This window comes from Geotrypetes seraphini, chromosome 13, assembly GCF_902459505.1.
Source record: "Geotrypetes seraphini chromosome 13, aGeoSer1.1, whole genome shotgun sequence".
Classification (NCBI taxonomy): Eukaryota; Metazoa; Chordata; class Amphibia; order Gymnophiona; family Dermophiidae; genus Geotrypetes; species Geotrypetes seraphini.
In genome coordinates, this window is record NC_047096.1 from 58,145,648 (window position 1) to 58,166,581 (window position 20,934).

A 20,934-nucleotide genomic window follows, 5' to 3' on the forward strand; every position below is an offset into this window, starting at 1 on the left:
ATGAGATGGAAGGGGAGGGGGGGGGAAGAGATGCTGCATCTCAACTCCCTCCCTTCCATCTCCAGATCCAACTTCTCTCCCCTCTTTCTCTTCCCAACTGCCCCCATCCCATTTCTCCCCCTGTCTGCCTGCCTCCTTTCCTCCACCCAGGTCCACTATTTCTCCCTTTCTCTTCCCAACAGTTCTTCCTTCAAGTATTTATTTCCCTCTTCCTTCACATCACCCCAAGTCCAACCTTTCTCCCTTCATCTCTCTCCTCACAGCCCAGCATGTCTTTCCCTCCAGTGCCGGTCTGATGTTGCCACCAAGCTGAAAAATCTGCCGGCCTTGGTAATTAAGCAGTGTTGTACATAGCTCCCCCTCCTGCTTTTCACCTGCCGCAGACTGTCTCCAATGATGCACAGCTTCCTGTTTCCACCCAGGTGGACCACGGCAGATGGAAAGCAGGAAGGAGAGCCAAGGACAACACCGCTGAATCTGGCATACTTTCCAGTGGGAAGGAAGACATGCTGGGCTGTGCGAAGGGGAAGTTTGGGTTTGGCTGCCCAAATGCATGACACTGCATTTTTTAGCATTAAATCTAAGCTGCCAAATTCTGGACCATTCTTCAAGCTCCATTATTTATTCGGATTTATTAACCGCCTTTTCATGAAGAGATTCACCCAAAGTGGTTTACAATACATTGAATAGTAATCATGTACGCTTAAGTCTTTTTCCTATCTGTCCCAGCAGACTCATTAGGCCCCCTCCTTATGTTTCCCATGCAGAAAGCTTGGAACACGTACATAGTATGTCAAAGGGCGTGAAAGAGAGTAGATGGCATGAATGGGCAGACTGGATAGGCCAGATCATCTCTGCCTGCCTTCATTTTTCTTTGGTTTCTATGAAACATTGTTGCTTTGGATTCCAGAAATCTTACTGTTCTCTGTTTTAAAAGTTTCCAATCTCTTCCTTCCCACACCTGCCCTTCTCCAGTCCTCTGGACCCATTCCCAAGATGCCACTATTTAACAGTTTTATAAGATACAATTTAGAAGACTTAGGGATAGAGAGTCAAGGAGGGGATAAGATTTTAAGAATTGTAGAAGATGGGAAGAGTGCTTAGAAATATCTTTTACGTGTCCACTCCCACCCCTTGTCACAAGTGTCACCCCTTGTCTGTGCTTCAATGGCAGCTCAAGATAAATATGTTCAATTACTGGACTCTTGCTAAATTGCAACCTCTCTCCACCTCTTGAGTATGTTTGGGGTTTTTTTTCTGTGTATGTTTTATACCTGGAATGGCAGAATAGAAATGTTTAAATAAATCAAACCTGAGAAGGCATATTTATATAAAAAAGAAAGCATAAAATAAGCAACTTACCTATAACTAAATACCAGGATGATATACCAGCTTTTAAATAGAAACATTTATTTACAGGCCTGTATGTCAAGCTGTTTTACAGCATTTGTAATATTTACATGCTTGCTTGCCTGCCTTTGTTCTGTTTTGGGTTTTTATTTTAGTGTAACAGATTCTTTCTGTTCTGACATAAAAATGTCTGGAGAGAAAACCCAATTTAGCTGCAGGTTCTGGGAAACTGGAACTGAGCACCATAAATTCCTATAGCAGTTAGGGCTCCGTTAACTTTTCCAAATAGTAAAATTGATAAGTTTTACAAAAATAAAATCCAAGGCCTTGTCGCTTGTCACAGAAAGGCTTCCCTGGCTCTTCCTGCTAGTGAAACCATCAACCACAAGAGAATATACCACAGGAATCTTCAAAAGATAAATAGGTAAGAGGAAAAACTGTCCAGTTGAATTTCAGTAGGATTGCACCCTTAAGGGAAAATAAACCCTTATAAAATGTTTGCTTGCTGTTCTCAGTCACAAGCCAAGGAGTCTCTATTCTCCTCTCAGCGCTTACCGCCGCCTGAAGGCACGAGAGATTCTCCAGGCATTGGGCTCTTCATAACGGTTGTACAAAGGCTCCAGCCGTTGCTGCTTCTTCTGCTTGCTGAGTTTGGTGGGGTCAGAGACTTTAAAGAAGGCAGGGGCAAATTCCACCAGCCAGCGAGGGTCGATCGTAGTCACCTCTCTCATGTATTCCTTGGTGGTCAGCACCAGCTCGTGATACACAACCCTTAGGGAAAGAAAGAAAAATTAATTCTAATTATAAGGATACAAAATCCTTCACGGAAGGGAAGAAAAAAGGAAAATGTTCTGCAGAAAAAAACAAAAATACAAAAAGATAGCCAATGAGTATAGTAGCTCCAGTGACATCCTTATCAACTTGGCCAGCTCTACTTTTTGTTCTTACAAAAAGCCTTTATGGCAGGACAGTTGTCTTGATTCCCACTACCACCCAATTCCTATGTCCCTGGTTAGAACCAAGAATGTTAGACCAGCTGTCATCAAACTTTTTCAACTTTTTTAAATGGCTTTGACGTTTTCTCCCACTCAAATCAGAACTTGCATCTTTGAGATCACAATGAGTTGCTATATTCCCTCACAATATCTCAAGCTATATTGTTTATTTGTACCACTCAGTTAGGTATAACTCCAATCTCATGTAATCTACTCTGTTGGGGGAATCTAGAATAAACGCAAATTTAGCGTCTTTATCTGTTTATCCGTAGATCTATAGTTCTAATTCAGGAAAAAGACCTCAGAGTTTTGGAGCTCTACGCTAAGTCTTATCAGCGTAGTTAGAATCCATACCTTTACTCCATAATTCAGTCATTGGCCAAAACCCCTGATTCTCTATATTTGTTGTTGTTGGGTTTTTTTTATTTTCTTGTTATGTATTTTTTTTAACAAGGTCTTAAATGAATATGAATAGTTTTATTGATTGAAAGTTATAAAAATAAAAAATAACAACAAATATAGAGAATCGGGTTTTTTGGCCAATGATTGAATTATGGAGTAAACGTATGGATTCTAACTACACTGACAAGACTTAGCATAGAGCTCCACAACTCTGAGGCCTTTTTCCTGAATTAGAACTATAGATCTACGGATAAAGACGCTAAATTTGCGTTTATTCTAGATTCCCCCAACAGAGTAGATTATATGAGAGTGGAGCTATATTCCCTGCCCTTTTTAACCCTCTCACTGCAGTGATCTTTGGGATCAAAACCATACCATATACTACTTAAATGAAGTCAAAAAGACTGGTTTGTTGCCTATTTGCATACCATTCTGGCTGCCGGTTGAAGAGGGCGCTGGAGGGGTGAATGTACACCACCTGCTGGTCAATAAGAGTACGGTATCCTTCCTGTGGGTCTTTCTTTGCTGCATTCCGGAAGAAGCCACTGCAGATGGCCTTCTGCACTCGAACTGTTGCCTTACCACAGGACACCACATCCAGCTTATGTCTACAACAGAGGGCGGGAGAACAAAGGAAAAGAATCAAAACTTGAGTCACTTGTGGGGAGTGAGAGAAGAGACTGTACTGTGCTCTTTCAATAATCGTTGCCCTTGCTGTCTGCTTTTACTCACCTGTCCATGATGCCCAGCATTTGTTTCCGGATGTCCTGAGCCCTGCGCAGTGAGCGTGCCTGGATGAAGTTCTCATAGCACCAGGGGTTGGAAAACTTGTTGTTTTTCCATGAGTTATATACAGCGAGTAATGTGAGATGGTCTCCCTCTGTCTGATGGAACTTGGCCTTTTTCTGATCAGCGAGTGCTTGTTTATCCTGCCATCATAACAATAAAATAATTCAGTACCGCTACTATACTTCTCATATATTTATTTTTGACAAGTTTTAAAATTCTCAGAGTGATGAAAAGAAGTTATTTTGCACGAAAAACAAACATTTAGTCCTTAATATATCTAGATCTCACAGTTACACGTACTGGTTGCCCCCTCCTGTTCCCTCGCTCACACCCTGGTTCTTGGCCCGCTTTTCTAACCATTCCTCTACTCAAGTAAGAATAATGCAACAGTTAGAATAGCAGGCCGTAAACCTGTTAAAGTCAGGGTTCAAATCTTGACTTTGGGCAAGTCTTTTGGGGTCCTTTTACAAAGCTGCTGCTGCTGTCCACTCAAACAATATTTTTTATTTTTTGGAACAGGGAGAGTGGCTGTGTTCTGTGCTAAGTAGTTAGAGCAGCTATCTGATTAGCACAGGTTTAGCATGCAAGTTCCTAGTGCCTACAAAATAGGTGGCGTTAGGGGCTCACACGCTAATAATAATTTTATTAGCCATAATAGTGTGTGCCCATTACTGAAACATTCTGAAAATCGGCCATTTTACCCTAGCAATAAAAATGGCCTTAGTGTGTGGAAATGAGTCCAATTTTTTTTTATTGCTGTTAGGGAAAAGGGCCCCTTAACCGTATTGCCTCAGATGAAAACTTAGCTTATAATTCGTCAGGGGACACTGAAAAACCTAATGTACCTCGCCTTGAACCACTACTGGAAAGGTGTGAGCCAAATTCCTAAAATTTGCTATTAACAACTTTTTGGCAGATTGTCATTCAGTGAAAATGGTTAACAAACCTTTAGAAAGATATCAGGCAAAGTGAGTTTCTACTTCCAAATACTAGAATACAACCCCACCTTTTTGCTTCTCCCTGTTAAATTAGCTCTCATTTGTACAGCCTCCAGTTTTATGATGCCAGCACCTGCCACAGGTGCCATAGACCACTGCTATGTGTGTGTGTGTGGGTTTGGGGGGCTGAAATCCTCTCTTAGGGAGCTACAGGGCACAATAAAACAGAAAAACATTCCCAGTTGCAGCGGCAATCAGACTAATCAGGGCTTAAGCATTTTGAACACAATGGTTTACACAGATGTCAAGATACCCCGAAAGGTTCAAAAATACAAACAAAAATGGAGGAGGAAGATATTTTCAACCATAAATACTTTTTTCCACTATCATATATTTAAGCTGTGCTATTTCTGCACTCTGGCACTAGTAACAGCTGCCATGCATGCTTCCTCAACCTGACCACCACGTCTTCTGAGCTCTAAGGGGGAGCATGAAGACTGAGTTAATGAATCCATTTCTAATAAGCAGTTCAAATGTGGATTTATTACCAGTAGAAGCCCACCCCCCCCAAAAAAAAAAACCAAAACTGGAAGCCAACAGGGGAAATTGGAACATTAGGTGAGAAGAGTCTGGATAAGAAATGGGCTTCCAGTGCTAGAAGGCAGCAAGTTCTTCCGCAAGGTGAAATCTCTAAAAGCAGGTGTCTGGGATGGTCTAAGAAAAAGGGATTTTGCCTAGAGGCAGCTCTTGTATTGGAAGATTGGTTCACACAGCAGGAAGGGTAAGTCCTAAGCAATGAGCACTCACCTTTGGCCTATAAAATACATTTTGTACAGAAAGCATGGAGACAATGGTCAGCATTTCCTCGCTGCATCCCAGATGGACAGACATAATCAGCATCTTACAGAGCATGGGTTCTAGGGGGAACTCTGCCATCTACAAAAAGAAAACAAGTTAGTGTAACCAAATAGCACAGTTACTAACTGTTAACAGGTGTTATCCGGAGACAGCAGGCAGATATTCCACGGAGTCTGGTACAGACACTGGCATTTTAAGAGCTTAAAAGCCTTCAGTCTGCCCATACCACCTTCCAGCCAAATGAGGGCTCGCGGCACCTCAGTTCTGTAAGCCAGGTAAGAAGCCAACCAGGGGAGGTAGGAGAGATGTGATAATATCTGCCTGCTGTCTCAGGATAACACCTGTTACGGTAAGTAACTGTGCTCTATCCTAGGACAAGTAGGCAGCATATTCTGACACGTGGGACTGCCTAGCTTACGGCAATGGGATGGAGAGAGAGTTGGCCATTAAGACAATAAATTCTGTAATACTGCTTGGCCGAAATGACCATCTTGTCTGGAATAGGATTCTAGATAGTAGCGAGATGTGAAAGTGTGGATTGAGGATGAGAAATTTAAAGAAGTTTTTGTGGACATTGCTAGCAAAGTCTTCAATTGAACACTTGTTTGTATAATGTAAAAAGGAATAAAGATATTAAAAAAAAAACAAAAAACATTTAAGTGGACGTTTTTAAGCAATATGAAAACAGGAATTGAAATATCAATCCCCGGAGTCTAATTTCTGCATTGACTGTTTACAGCAATCCTTGCCACGTACTTCCCTCCCTACATCTAAACATTCTTTAGCACCAAGAGACACCTACCCTGCGTCCCAGCCGTGTGAGAAGCCCCTCATCATCCAGAGCCCCCAATGTGTACAGCTGCTCCATGGCTGTGATCAGGGTTTCCATTGGGGGGGCATCCATGAAATCAAAGGACAGCAAATCATTAATTCCCATCGCCTGCAAGAAGAAATAAAATCAAACTGATTCCAAACATGTGGATATGTATAAGTGTTCTAGTGACAGAAAATGGACAATTTTCACACAGTCTAACCCAAACTCTCCTGGAAGCTCACTTAGCCAGTCAGCTTTTAAGGATTACCACACTGAATATGGATGAGAGAAATCTGCATGTATTGTTTCTTTCCCCTGTATGGAAATCTAGCTTATGCATATTTAGTGTGGTAATCCCGATACCGCGGGAAACCACCTCGTGCCATTCTTTAGTGTCTATCTCAACTTTAGTCCTTCAGTGCAAGGCTTGAATCAATGGCTGGGCCCATTCATACCCTGATTCTTATATGAGCCAAGTATAGGATAATGAACCCATTGTGACATCACTGATGGGGTTGGCTCTTAGGCATTGGTGGAACAAGGCATTATGTCATCACAATCTCAGCTCTGGAATGTTGCTACTTCGGGCTTCTGCCAGGTACTTAGGACCTGTTGGAAACAGGATACTGGGCTTAATGGACCTTCAGTATGTCCCAGTATAGCAACGCTTATGGTCTTATGTCATTCTTTAGTGTCTATCTCCACCTCAGTCCTTCTACACCAGCATTCTTCAACGCAAGGTTTGAGGGTCAGTGGTTGTGCACCCATTAATACTCGGACTCTTACCTTTCTCCTTGGTTAACTGCGGGGAGGTGGACAAAGTCTGTCACTGTGTCATTCTCTGATCCTGAAAACCTAACTAGCTAGGCATGCCTCCAGGAGAGGTCTAACAAGTACTGCTCTAAGGGACTGAAGTCCACACACTGTGGAATTGCAATACATTTAACCAGGGGAACAGGCCAATTGAGTAAAGTCTGAATGCAGACTTCATTTCAAAGCTACACACATACTCTTCAAGCAAAAATTTAGCCGCTTGAAAAGCATGACTCTACCTATACTTTTTACACATATATAAGGCCATTTAATTACATGAAGGACCTTTTGTGGGGTGGGGAGGACTTCTTAAAAACTACTCCCTTAGTGAGCAATAATAAACTATTCTCTCTCATAATGGAAGTATGGGCTTTGGATACAGGTTGGCAATAAATCTGAAACATCCACGCTGTAAGCCTAGCATGTCAGCAGTCTGACAACAGTTTGCCCAACGGCTTAAACAAAATATTTAACCTTTAAGTAAAACAAAAATTCCAGTGTGTGGAATCGGTTTCATAAAGGCTTTTTTGTTCTGCTTTGGTCCAGCAGTTTCCTCAACGGGAATTGGGCTGGGAGCCAATCTAATGCCATAAACCTTCATTTACAGCCATCCAAAGGTGGGGGGGGGGGGGGCTCTTTCAATTTGAATATATCCCCTTAAATTTAACCCTGCTGTTGCAACAATTCTTGACTATGGACTCAGTTAATGTGCAATCTAGAGAATGACACGGCAACAGAATTTGTCACCATCCCCACGGGAAACCACCCCATGTCATCTTTAGTGTCTATCTCCACCTCAGTCCTTCTACACCAGCATTCTTCAACGCAAGGCTTGAGGGTCAGTGGCTGGGATCATTCATACTCTGATTCTTCCCTCTCTCCTTAAAGAATGACAAAGGGAGATGGTTTCCCCCGCGGTTAACCGTGGGGACGGAGACAAATTCTGTCACAGTGTCTTTTCTGTGCACCCCAAATCTGAATACTAATACAGGCAGTCCCCGGCTTAAGAATGAGTTATGTTTTTAAAGCTGTTCTTAAGCTGGATTTCTAAGCAACTCAAAACTTGTAGATTTTAAGATCCTTACTGCTTACCTCTGCTCCCAGCTAACAAATGGGCCAACTGTCCCCCAGTGTTCCCTCTAAGGTAAATCACGCAAAACCACACACTGTTCTTAATGTGGCCCTGCATCATTCCTGAATCTGCTGCAGAAGTGTAGGAGTCTATGCCACAGGAAATACTGCTCAGTAAAATCAAATGAAGCCACGACTGCGTTCTTAAGTAGGAGTTGTACTCAAGTCGGGTGTCTGTAACTCGGAGACTGCCTGTAGTAACTGTTGTGTGAGATCTGAAATTCTCACACACAGTGGCTGTTAATACAGCATCCCCAACCAACCCGGGTAGAAGATCTGAGCTGGGAATCAAACCAGATCTCTTATATAGGAGTGCATAGCACAGCTACAACTAAGTCACTAGGCCAATGTATTTTAATGATGATTTGTACAATGGTCTTTTAACCGAGCCCAGACTGTAACATCTGTAATAAAACTGATGGCCCACCTTCAGTGACAGCACAGTACTAGCCAAGTTGGTCCTCTGGATTTCAGGCACATTTGTGGTTAACATTTCATCTCGGTACGCTCGCTCAGTGTATAGCCGATAACACTTTCCGGGCCCTGTCCTCCCAGCTCTGCCTGCACGCTGTTTTGCCTGGGCCTACAGTAAGCAAAAAATTACAGATTACTGTATATATAAATAAGACACAGTAGGGGCAGTTCAGAACTAGTATTAGGAGGGCTTGCTAACTTTGTAAAGTTAGAACTACAGTGCAACCATCCAGGTTCAAAATCAAAATTTCAATTTTGAGAATACAGCTGTCTGAGTAGTATCAGTTTATAGGAAAACCACATCCATAGCTTCTTACTCTATAGCCATGTTGCAGTGAATACATTCTAAAAAAATGATTTTAAGACCAGAAACTTCAGTAGGTTTGAGATGGAAATCATAGCGCAGAATGGCTAAAGGGAGACAGCCTGTTAATTTTGGGGCTCTTTTACTAAGTTGTATTCTCGCCAATCCTCCCTGTCAAGGGTAAAGGCCAAGGCAGAGAAGCTCTAATTATGTATAGAGCTCGTAGCTACTCACATGATCTGCTACCAAGAAGAGATTTTATACTAGCCTATATGATCATGCAGATGTACCAATACATCATCTTTCTTTTTTTTTTATCCTCTCAGCAACTCCGAGAGATACAGAATTCTTCAAATCCTAAGGCAGAAGTCAACACTAGACACATCTACAAGAAAGATTACCGAGTAAGAACCTAATCTTTCTTTCTAGTGCAATGTGTCTAGTGGTCCTAGGGACGTATCAAAGCAGTCCCCAGAATTTGGGCGGGCCCACTGAGCCTGCCTTCAAAACAGAGGACTCAAAAGCGCCCTTCTTTCCTAGCTGCTACATCCACCCTATAGAACTTGGTATGAAGGGTAGACCATGTAGTTGCTCTACAAATCTACTCAGGCGAGACAGCCCTAGTTTCCGCCCAAGAGGCAGCAACCTCTCTAGTGGAGTGTGCTTTTAACGTGATTGGTAGCTGTTTACCACAGCCCACATATGCAGAGGAAATGGTCATTTTAATCCATCTGGAAATCAAGGGTTTAAATGCCGGCCTCCCTTCCTTGGCATGACTGGTCAGAACAAAAAGGTGATCCAATAGGTGAAACTCATCGGTAACTTTGAGGTACCAAAGAAGCACTTGCTTAAAACATCCAGCAAATGCAGCATTTTTTTTTTTTTTTTTGGGGGGGTGTTAAGACCCTTTAGGATGAAAAATGGGCAAAAAGACTTCCAGAACGATGTGGAAGGCTGAGACTACTTCAGTAAGAAAGATGGAACCGCATGTAGGGAAAGGCCAGCTTCTGTCATCCTAATGAATGGCTCCCTACAGGAAAGAACTTTTAACTCGGAAACCCATCTCACTGACATAATCGCCATCAGGAACACTGTTTTGACTGTAATATCCAAAAGGAGAGCCTCCTGTAAGGGCACATATGGAACAGTACCGAGTCCTTGCAACAGGATGTGAGGTGTAACCGCAGAGCTCCTTTAATGAACCAGGCAACAACAGGGCGAGAAGCCAAGAAGCCTCTTCCCTCTGAGCTTGGAAACAGCAAAGGCCTGTTACCTCCACTTTCAGAGAACCTACTGACAGTCCATTCTGAAATCCCTCCTGCAACGTATCCAGGACTACCAAAATTAGAGCTTGCTAGGGCTCTACATCCTTTACTGCATGCCAGTGTTGAAAGGACTTCCAGGCCTTAGCATAGACATAGCATGGACAGCTTCCTAGCTCTGAGCAACGTGGTGGTAACCACGTCCGAATAACTCTTGCTTGTCACAGCCACTCGATCAACAGACATGCTGTAAGCCCAAAGTGTTCTGGATTCTCGATAGGAACCTGTTCCTGAGTGAGAAGATCCGCTTGGACCTCAAGTTTAATGCTTTCATCCCTCTGGAGATGCACTAATTTTGCACACCTTGGTCTGCAAGGTCAATCAGGTGCCCCTAGGACTACCAAGCCGGGATGGATTGTTAGCCTGCAAATGACTCGACCGAGTATGGGCCATGAGGGAAACACATAGAAGAGCTCATTTTCCAGCCATGGTTGGACTAACTTGCCCAACCCCTCTCTTCCGAGCTTGAATCTTTGGCAGTAAAAACGTAGTGTCTTGGTGTTCACCGACGAAGCTATAAGATCCATCTGTGGAGGCCCCCACCACCGAACTATGAACTATGGTGTCAAAAGCCTGTGGAGATAGTGATCATTCCCCTGGGTCAAGAGTCTGCCGACTGAGAAAGTCAGCCTGCACATTTTCCATTCCTGCTACATACGCAGCCAAGAGAGCCTGCAAGTAAGCTTTTGCCCACTAGAAGGAGTTGAGCTTCTAAGCACAATGGGGTGCTTCTGGTGCCTCCTTACCTGTTGACATATGCTACTGCTGATACATTGTCCAAAAGACTGACTGCCTTGCTTTCCAGAGACTTCCCAAGCACCTGAAGTGCTAGACAATTGGCTCTGAGTTCTAGGCGGTTCATGGACCATTTCTGTTGAGCCGGAGACCAATGCCCTTGGACTGAGTGTCTGTTGCCGTGACCACCCCAACCACAAAGGCTGGCAAAGGTAGTTAGTATCTTCCTTTTAGAGATGCAAAGAGGGATACCCCTGGAAAGGGTAGCTGACCATGGCCACCATCGTAGGCTGCTCTTCGCTGCAGGTAGCCAGGGGAGTAGCTGTTATAGCAAATCCAACTGAGGGGACCAGCAAGAAAGAAAAGAGCCTTAGTGAGGTCTCATGTGCACTCTGGCCCAAGGAACCATCTCTATCCTACCACCACCCTAGGACATGCACATAATGCCATGTCCTGGGAGCCAGTCACTGAAGCAGCTCTGAAAACTGCTTCTGAAGCTTCAGTCTGCATGGCTTTGGAAGAAACAGTTAGCCCAAGACCATGTCGGACAAGACTCCCAAGTAACCCAGGCGCTGAGTCGGTTCCAGCTGACTCTTCTTGAAGGTGACTGTTCAACACAAGTCCTGGAGAAGTTACACCATTCTCGAAACTGCTAGCTCACATTCCACTGTGGATGAAACTCTGATGAACCATTTGTCCTAATATGGGTGCACCTGAATTCCAGCTTTGCGGAGGTGTTCTGCTACCGCTATCACCATGGTAAAGATAAAGTGCCATGGCCAGGACAAAGGGGAGTGCAGAGGACTAAAAATATTGCTCTAATACCTGAACTCGCAAGTACCTCCTCTGGGCCGGGAAAATGGGAACGTGAAGATAGGCCTCTGTCAGACTGAGGGAGGCAAGAAATTCCCCCAGTGCCACCGCCACTATGACTGACAGAACAGTCTCCATGCTGAAATGCAGTATCTTTAGAGCTGCATTGACTGACATTAAGTCTAGAATCAGTCTGCAGTCATCCAAACTTTTCTTTGGCATGATGAAGTATATGTAGTATCTGTGTCTGGGACCGGCTCTATGGCCCAAAGAGCCAGTAGCCTTTTTACCATAGCCTGAATTTTGAGGGCTCTCTCCAGCCAGCTGGCTGGAGACATTAGAAAGCAGTCTGGCAGGGGGACACAGACCTTGATTTTTGTACCCCTCCTGGATTACGTCTAGAACCCTGTGGTCTGAGACCAGACCTAACAAAAGGCTGACAGCCTGCCCCCTATATGGGGGAGCTTGGCCTCTGTGCTTTCTTAGTGGCTGGGGAGGGGGCGATAGCCTGAAGCTTGCTGTCTATTGCCTTTGCTGAATCTCTGACACAATCTCTGAAAGGGTCTTTGTGCTCTTTGACCTCCTGAATATGTACAAAGTCTTCAGGAGCCTCGAAAATTGCCCTGACCTGAACTCTAGGCCATCCAGGGTCAGCTGTCCAGTAAGGACCTGGGGCGATGATCCGTCACACTGGCCATCAGGTCATCTAGCCCCTTGCCAAATAGCATCTTCCCCTGGAAGGGAAACCTGCTCAGTGTAGCTTTAGAGGTAGAATCTCCTGCTCACTGTTTGATCCAGAACATCTGCCAGGCAGAGATAGCCTAGGCCGAGACCTTGCTCATAACTCTGATAAGATCATACAGAGCATCTGTAATATAATTCACCCCAGAGAGGAGAATTTGGGTCTGAGGACTGAGACAGGCGGGTGTGACAAGCACATGCTACAAAGGAAGAGGCGGTTGCCACCTTAATCTCTAGGCTAAAGCTCAAATTGTCTCTTAAGGAGCAAGTCCACTTATGGTCCTGAGCATCCTTTAACATCACTCCTCTTTCACTAGGCAAGGAGGTACGTTTAGTGACCTGCACCACTAATGAATCCACTTTCAACTGAACCAGCTGCTGGAAATCTAGCATCATTGGATACAGCTTGGTCATAGTTTTTACCCCTCTGGTAACTCCAAGTGGTCATTGACCAGCTTAGTAATGTCCGGATGTGAAGGAAAAAAACAGAGCCACAGAAAATGCTACCAACTCTTGAATGCTATCTTCCTGCAAAGAAGCAGACTCTGCCAGAAAAACTTTATCCTGGGATAAAAGTGACACAGAATTGGACTATGAAACTTTCCATTCTCCCAGTCAGACTGAACTTCGTGGTCCAGGTCTGCATCATCGTCTGGTTGGAGCGCATGCTGATGTGATAGTCTTTGTGCCACCGCCACTGCTAAGAGATGCCAAGGACCCTCAGCAGTTCAAATAGGTATGTCATATAAGGATCATAAAATCCAGGATGAAGCCTTGTACTGAGGGTCTCGAAGATCCAAGCAGGGACTCTCACTGGTCCTCCTGGTTTCCACGCCACCTATGTGACTGTGCTTAGCCAATACATTTTTGGAGGGTCCTGGAAAAGGTCTCTTCCCCTGGGAATGCTCCTGTGGATCCCCAGCCCTGGAGGACTCAGAGAAGGCTGAGTCTGAGGCTTCTGTTCCTCCCCTGCATGCTCCGTTGAACGCAGGGAATGGACGCTCCCCGGCTGGCCATTCAGTGCAAACCTGGCATGATATAGGGGTAAAAAGGCCTCAGGAGTCCATTCGTCAATTTTAACCAAAATCAAGGGGTTCTGAGGCAGATGGAGGTTACAGAAAAATAGATAATCTAAAATCCAAGATGGCCGCCACTAGAAAACTCGCCTCAAAAACAGCCCGTGGAGACCTCCCTGAAAGAAAAAAAAAACACAGGGAAAGGGATTTTAGAGATGAGGGACCTGGGCTCTGTGGTCAGGAAGCTTTAAATTCAACTTTTGGGGATCCAATTTTCCCCATAGGCCTGTGCCATGTGGTGCCTTCTACACTCCAACTCGCGAGTGGGGTACACAACTCATCCATAAGGAATCGTATGCTGTCTTTAAGTTATGAGGAAGCAAGAGAGAGTGTTTGGCTGATGTTAATTTATACAGTATATTTTCGCCCAAACATAAGGTATCTAACGAGGGCCAAGGGGTTTCTGGTTTCTAAATTTAGGTAAGGCAATGTAGTATAAGCATACCTAGATAGAAACATAGAAGCATGATGGCAGATAAAGGCCAAATGGCCCATCTACTCTGCCCATCCGCAGATGTTAGTTAGATTTAAACATAGGTGTGACCATGTTTTAAGAAAGTTAATATAATTAAGGTCTTCTATAACCTGCCTTGTCCTGTAGTTTCCGCGAGGGTCAATTCTTTAGGTTGTAAATTTGTTGTAAGGGCTGCTTGAGATCAATGTGATTTTGTTTCATCTTTTCGATTTAAACAGTTCTTTCATCTTTAGGCCTTCTGTCCTGTCATTCTGCTGTCTTTCTGTCCTTATCAGACCACACTAAAGGCCCTTTGGTGGGGCCTTTCGCCAGGGCCTATCTGGACTTCTGCCCTTTAAAGGGCAAAAAGACTGCTGGTCCGGTGTCAGGTGGACAGGAATTTGGGCCAAAGTCTCTGCTCCTGCCTATGGGGTAAGGAGAGATTAGGTGGCAAGCTTCCTCCTTACCCTGCTGTGCTGAAATGAGCTAAAAAATATTTCTTTTTTTTTGGAGGGGAGTCAGTGGTGTGAAGAGTAGGTGTTCCTGCACTACACAGCACATCCACGCCAACATGCACTAACTGGTTAGCGCAGAATTACAGCGCGAGCCATTACTGCCTACAAAATGGGCGACAGTAAGCACTCGCAAAGCAATCCTGTTATAAAAGTTAGCAAACCCTCCTAATGGCCATTAATGCAAAAAATAGAAAATTGACCATTTTATGACTGACAGAACACAGGAAAGCCCCATACAAGGCTTAGTAAAAGGGCCTCTTTGTGACTAATTAGTAGAAGGACAAAATGATCAAAGATACTCTCAAAGAGGAAAATATTAGATTTTTAAAATATGAATTGAAAATTAATCAATACCCAGCATAGTACCTGGGAAATGGGTGTGACTACCAGCTGGTCGATGCCAGTTTTGGAGTTGTACACTTTTTGTTTCACAAACCCTGGATCCACCACATAATAAATTCCATCTATAGTCAGTGATGTCTCCGCAATGTTCGTAGCGATGACAACCTGCAGAGGAAGATAGAAAACAGGTTCTCTGTTTGAAATGTGAACACCCTACAATTCCTGTAGTCAACTGTGCGTTTGTCTACACTTTATTACTAGGTCTAATCTGTTGAATGCATAACATTTATATCCCACACAGCCAAAAATCTACGAGGGTTACAAAAACCACTGTAAATGAATACACAAACATTAAAACACTAATAATGTTACATCACATATTAAGACTTACTAAAAATAACCTTCAAAACCTACAAAAGAAAAGAAAATTTGATAAAACAATAACCACATATCAAAACAAAAACCATTCATTAATGAATAAACAAGCAACCGATATAACACTAATAATATCATCACATCACAAACTACGAGGGCATTTCAGAAAATAACAGCAAATGGAATATTTTGAGATATATAATTCAATTAGAGATACAATGTGACATTTTACTCCATTAGCACCCTTCTTTTCAACACTCTTCTCGCACCTTTATTCCATTGGAAAAAACGTTTTTGGTTGTGCCTTCAGTCAGGAATCACCACTTCTTTGACCTCATCATCGCTTCCAAATCTTCATCCTCTCGAAGTGTCCTTCAAGGGTCCAAACATATGATAATCAGAGGAAGCAAGATCAGGGTTGTATGGATGATGCTATAAGATCTGAAATCTCAACCTCTGAATGGTGTCAGGAGTTGCAATAACTGTTTGAAGGTATGCATTATCATGATAGAGAACATCTTTAGACAAAGTCCTCTACAAAGGCTCCGTATTTTTGGCTTCAGCTCCTCCTCCAACATTGCACTGTATCAAGCACTATTCACTGTTTCACCCTTTTCCTGGTAGTGCTCCAAAATTGGTCCATTGAAGAAAGTGAACAGTTCCTTTCCAGCGGAGGATTGAGACTTGAACAACTTCTTGACTGGAGATGTGTGACGCCATTGTGCCAGAAAGCCTTCTCCTTCATTGTTATACCGCACAAAAAAAGGCTGTGGAAGTCTGCATGCAAATCATCTTGTACTCGTCAGTCAGCATCCTAGGCACCCACCATGCACACAACTTGCGATACTTGAGAACATCCGTGACAACGGCATGTGCGAATCAGATACTGATATCCAATTCCCTGGCCAGAACTTCTAAAGAAATGCACCTGTTTTCATGAATGGTGTCAGCATGTGATGGCTGTGATGGGATGACCGAAGCGTTCCTCATCAGGGATTGATGTTTGCCATTTTTAAATGCATCTACCCACTCGTACATTCTTCAAGTTTAGTTTTCAAGTTTATTATAAATTTGATTAATCGCTTATTCAAAATTCTAAGCGATGTTCAAATCAATAAAATTACACAATTTTAGGGGGAAACAGAACACACACTTAGAACTAACCTAACAAAAACATATTGAAACAAAAGGAGAGGATGGGAAGAGAATACAAGTTGTTGATAGTAAGTAAGACATGTATTAGAAAAAAACAATAGGAAGTGAGAAAGCAATGGCTTCAAAAAAGTTATGAGATAGGATTCAATTGAGGCTCCTAGTCAGGCTTTCTAGCTATCAAATGTGTCTTTAAACAGAAAGCTTTTTAACTTGCTTTTAAATCTGGCTAGATTACGTTCTTCCCTTAAATAAATAGGGAGGGAATTCCATGTATGGGGGGCCGTGACAGAAAAGATGAATTGCCGCCGTGTATTAATGATTTTTGAGTGAGGGAACTGTTAATAGATGTTGGTCGTGTGACCTCAATACTCTTGTTGAGGTGTAGGGAATCAATAATTTATGAATAAAGGCGGGAGTTTTGTAAAGAAGAGATTTGAGAGTTAACAGACTTAATTTATATATGTGGTGAGCAACTGGGAGCCAATGTTGCAGCATTCTTCCATTAATTTCACGAGATTTCACACCCTCCAAACATAAAAATCTGCTGACTGTTCCTTTATCGCAGTGCTTCTCAACACGCGGTACGCATACCCCTAGGGGTACTTGAGATGCTATTATTATGGGGTGAGGTCAGGGGTGGAGCTGCAAAGAAAGGCAACATTTAGCTTCAGTGGAACCTGCCACAGTCAGCGTTGATCTATGCGACAAGTCTGTAGCGTATGTAGAGCTGTTTAATTACCATGATATTGGCAAAGTGTTGCTTGCAATACAATGTGTTGAGAAAGGGATTAGTGTTTAGGCCAGTGGTCTCAAACTCAAACGCTTTGCAGGGCCACATTTTGGATTTGTCGGTACTTGGAGGGCCGCAGAAAAAAATAGTTAATGTCTTATTAAAGAAATGACAATTTTGCAAGAGGTAAAACTCTTTATAGTTTATAAATCTTTCCTTTTGGCTAAGTCTTAATAATAATATTGTCATTTATAGCTAAAGAGACATATGATCAAGAAACTGTTTTATTTTACTTTTGTGATTATGATAAACATACTGAGGGCCTCAAAATAGTACCTGGCAGGCCGCATGTGGCCCCCGGGCCGCGAGTTTGAGACCACTTGTTTAGGCATAATCACTTTATAAAAATATTTAGAGACTGGAAGGAGGAGTGAGCATAAATGATTATGGAAACAAACACAGGATGTCCTATGATCTGATTTCCCAGTACATTACGATATGTTCACTTCTCAGTATAAGTATAGTGCTCAAGGGAAAGTTTTATGTGGTATTGTGAAGGGAATAGGGTTCAAAAATAGAATTTCAACTAGATGATGGAATAGGTTTAATCAGCAAGATCTTTGCGTTTATAAGTGAAATATTGAGAAAATTAGCTGAAAATATTTGTTTAATCATTTCACTCACCCATATGTTCTACAAAAAATTTCTGACTCGGGTTGGATGTGGTTTTTGAGGCATATCTTTGTGACAATTAAAGAGGCCACCACGTTCGACAAAGTGTATAAGGCACTGCATCAAATTAACACCACTATCTTAAACTGAATTCTCCACCAGAAGCCAGTGCAAATCGGTTAACAACGGAGACACATGTTCACCACGAGAGATACCTCTTATCACCCTTGCTGCCACGTTCTGAGCCACCAGAAAAGCCCTTAATGACTTTTTTTGAAAGTCCACATAAAAGAGCATTGTAGTAGTACAAAAAATTGTATAACTTGACAAAAATTAGCTGAAGAAAGCAAACCTCATAATTTCAGTAGATGGATTTTAAAAAACATTGTCTTTACCAATGAGGCAACATGACCCCAAAAAGACAGGGATGAGGAGTCTAAAAATAACACCCACAAACTTTTAATATAAATTCTAAAGTGCAATTGACAAGGAAAAAAATGTTTGGCTTAGGCTAGGGGTAGGTAACTCCAGTCCGAGGGCCGGAATCCAGTCGGGTTTTCCCCAATGAATATGCATGAGATCTATTTGCATTCGCTGCTTTCAATACATATTTATTGGGGAAATCCTGAAAACCCGACTGGATTCCGGCCCTCAAGGACCGGAGTTGCCCACCCCTGGCTTAGGCTGTGCTTACCTTTCTACTGCCGGGAGGAGCCGGATCAAAAATTCTTGTCTGCATCTCACTGGGTAAAGCTGAATACACTGGAAGGATGATTAACTCAGGTACATCTGGGCCGAGGGATTTCATTCGCTCATACAGAATCTCACAGGCAGTGTCAATCTCCTCTTGACCGGTCAGAAAAACCAGTATATCGCCTGGAGGATAAGTAAAAACATGAGATTACCATCAAAAACCAAAAAGTTAAATTAAATGTTGGCATTGTCATCTCGAAGCAGGGACTTTAGATCATTTATTGTTCTACTGTCCATTTATTTTGGCTTTTTGGAATTCAATATGGGACCAAATAAATTGTTTATTGGAAAATCCAGTGGCATTGACTTATGATACTGTGTTATTTGGCATGTCAATGAGAGCTAAAAATCAAATATCATCTAAGAACACCAGACTTTTATTAATAACTAGTTTTTTAGCCCGTTACATTAACGGGTGCTAGAATAGATGTGTAGACTTAGGCATTTCTTTCTCTTTCTGTATGTGTGTCTTTTTTTCTTTCTCCCAGCCCCCCTTTCTTTCTGTCTCTCCCCCCTGTCCAGCAGTAGCCCTTCTGCCTTCTTTTTACCTACCAATATTCCCATTTTCCCTTTCCTATTTCCACCCCATCCAGCATCATTAGAGTACCTGTTGCATTGTTGGTGTTCCAGTGTCTCCTCTGCCTTGGGTCTGGGCCGACTATTGTGGGCCAGGATTGCCAGGGTGCCCTGTGGGACAGGCAGGGGCAAGGGTCAGCAGAGGTGGGGGAGTTCTGGGTGGCAGCATGAGTTCACTCTGGTGCAGGGAGCTGGTGTCTGCACTTCTAGCCACTTCCTCTAGAGTCCCTACTGCATTGCGCGGCGGTGACGTCTACGCCTTGCACTGCCACGTCTCTCCTGAGCCGCGACGAAGAGGGCAGGGGGTGCTAACGGCTGGCAGTCGCCGCTCCGCACTGCCTTGCCGCGTCTAAAGACACTTCAACCCGTAGCGCCGTATTGTGAGGTGGAGAGCAGGGAAGCTTGTCTGGCGCGCATGCGCACTCGTGCCACCGCGACAGATCAGGGAACACGCGGGGCGAGTGCGCATGCGCGCTTAGCGTTTTATTATATATGATGACAGGAGTCGCCATACAACAAATTACGAGCAATTGGAAGAGGCTTAACTATAGTTTTTGGTGGAATTCATTGTGTCATATGTATAAAATGGAAAGAACATTAGTCATTCAGAAAGGGAATTTTAAGACATTTCAGATTTGGGAGCCATTAGCAAAATATTGTAAAGTCTAATCATTGTTTTCCCCTATAAACATGCACATCCGGGAGGGGGGAGGTTTGATAGGCGATATATAAAATCCTAATAAACTTGAAACTTGATAATAAATTTAGATATATTGAATTGAGGGTTAATATAGAAATTTTATATGTTGGACATTGTGATTGTTTAGGAGGGAGGGGGGATTAATTCTGAAATAGATATTAATAGAATATTAAGTGTGGTATTGAAATAAAAAATGTATTTATTGTTACACTTATTGTAAGTTTTGAAAATGATAAAGAATTGGGAAAAAAAACCCAACAAAAAAAAAAAAAAACCAAACAAAAAGAATGGGTAACGACAAAATGAGCATTACTGGACCACAAAAAAAGTGAGATAAATGAATGCATTTCTTTCCAGTGAGAAACGCTCAGCATACTTTCTAAAGACGTATAAGTATCCATGAGACAGAGATGCACATCTCTGAATGTGTTTTCCAGTATTGTTGAAACTGGAAAGTTTACAAAAGCATGTTGTCTGTGGGATAGAAAGTCATCAATCCAGATGACATTTTTCACAGTTCAGGGGTAACAGTACAAACTTTGGACACCGACAGCCTGGAGTTCAGTCTTCAAGCCTGACATTTTCGACTTCATTGCTGATCTTTCAAAATCCAAGCTCAAGGGATGTTATAATTCAGGTGCAAAAGGTACTTTCTTACCCCAGAGAGCTTGCAACCTAAGGGGGCTCCATCAGTTAATATATACTACTTATTAACACATGTTAATTTAAATGCAGTTAGAAAACAGGCCCCATTGACAATAATTGAGTCTGCATTATTTAAGATGCATTAAATCACATTAATGATGTTAGTAGAGCTCTCGGAGTTCGGTGATATTCACTCCCAATCCTCAAGGGCTGCAACTGGGTCAGGTTTGCAGAATCTCTCTCTCTCTCTCTAATGAATCTGCACACCTCCACTGAATGACGATGGTTACAAAAAGCATCAATGGGATTTGAACCCTGGCTTCCCTAATTCTCAACCCCTGTTCGAACCAAAGCTGCTACTCTTACTTTTACTGTATGAGTAAGTGTGCAATTAAGAAGCACCTCTGCCAGACTAGGGTATTCGTTACCCACTGAATTTCATCACTGAGTTATACTACATTT

General features: G+C 42.8%; 1 protein-coding gene across 1 annotated transcript in view; it reads right to left on the minus strand.

Annotated features, from left to right (window-relative positions):
• Window positions 1–1,389: 1,389 nt before the first annotated feature.
• Window positions 1,390–20,934, minus strand: part of DHX8 (DEAH-box helicase 8) — a 52,214-nt gene continuing 32,669 nt past the window's right edge. Inside the window, exons 16-23 of the mRNA XM_033918261.1 lie at window positions 18,493–18,674; window positions 14,891–15,031; window positions 8,518–8,673; window positions 6,135–6,272; window positions 5,282–5,410; window positions 3,480–3,676; window positions 3,176–3,355; window positions 1,390–2,121 (exon numbers count right to left, since the gene is read on the minus strand). Coding sequence (XP_033774152.1) covers window positions 1,902–2,121; window positions 3,176–3,355; window positions 3,480–3,676; window positions 5,282–5,410; window positions 6,135–6,272; window positions 8,518–8,673; window positions 14,891–15,031; window positions 18,493–18,674 — 1,343 coding nt within the window. The 3' untranslated portion in view covers window positions 1,390–1,901. The remainder of the gene's footprint in view (window positions 2,122–3,175; window positions 3,356–3,479; window positions 3,677–5,281; window positions 5,411–6,134; window positions 6,273–8,517; window positions 8,674–14,890; window positions 15,032–18,492; window positions 18,675–20,934) is intronic.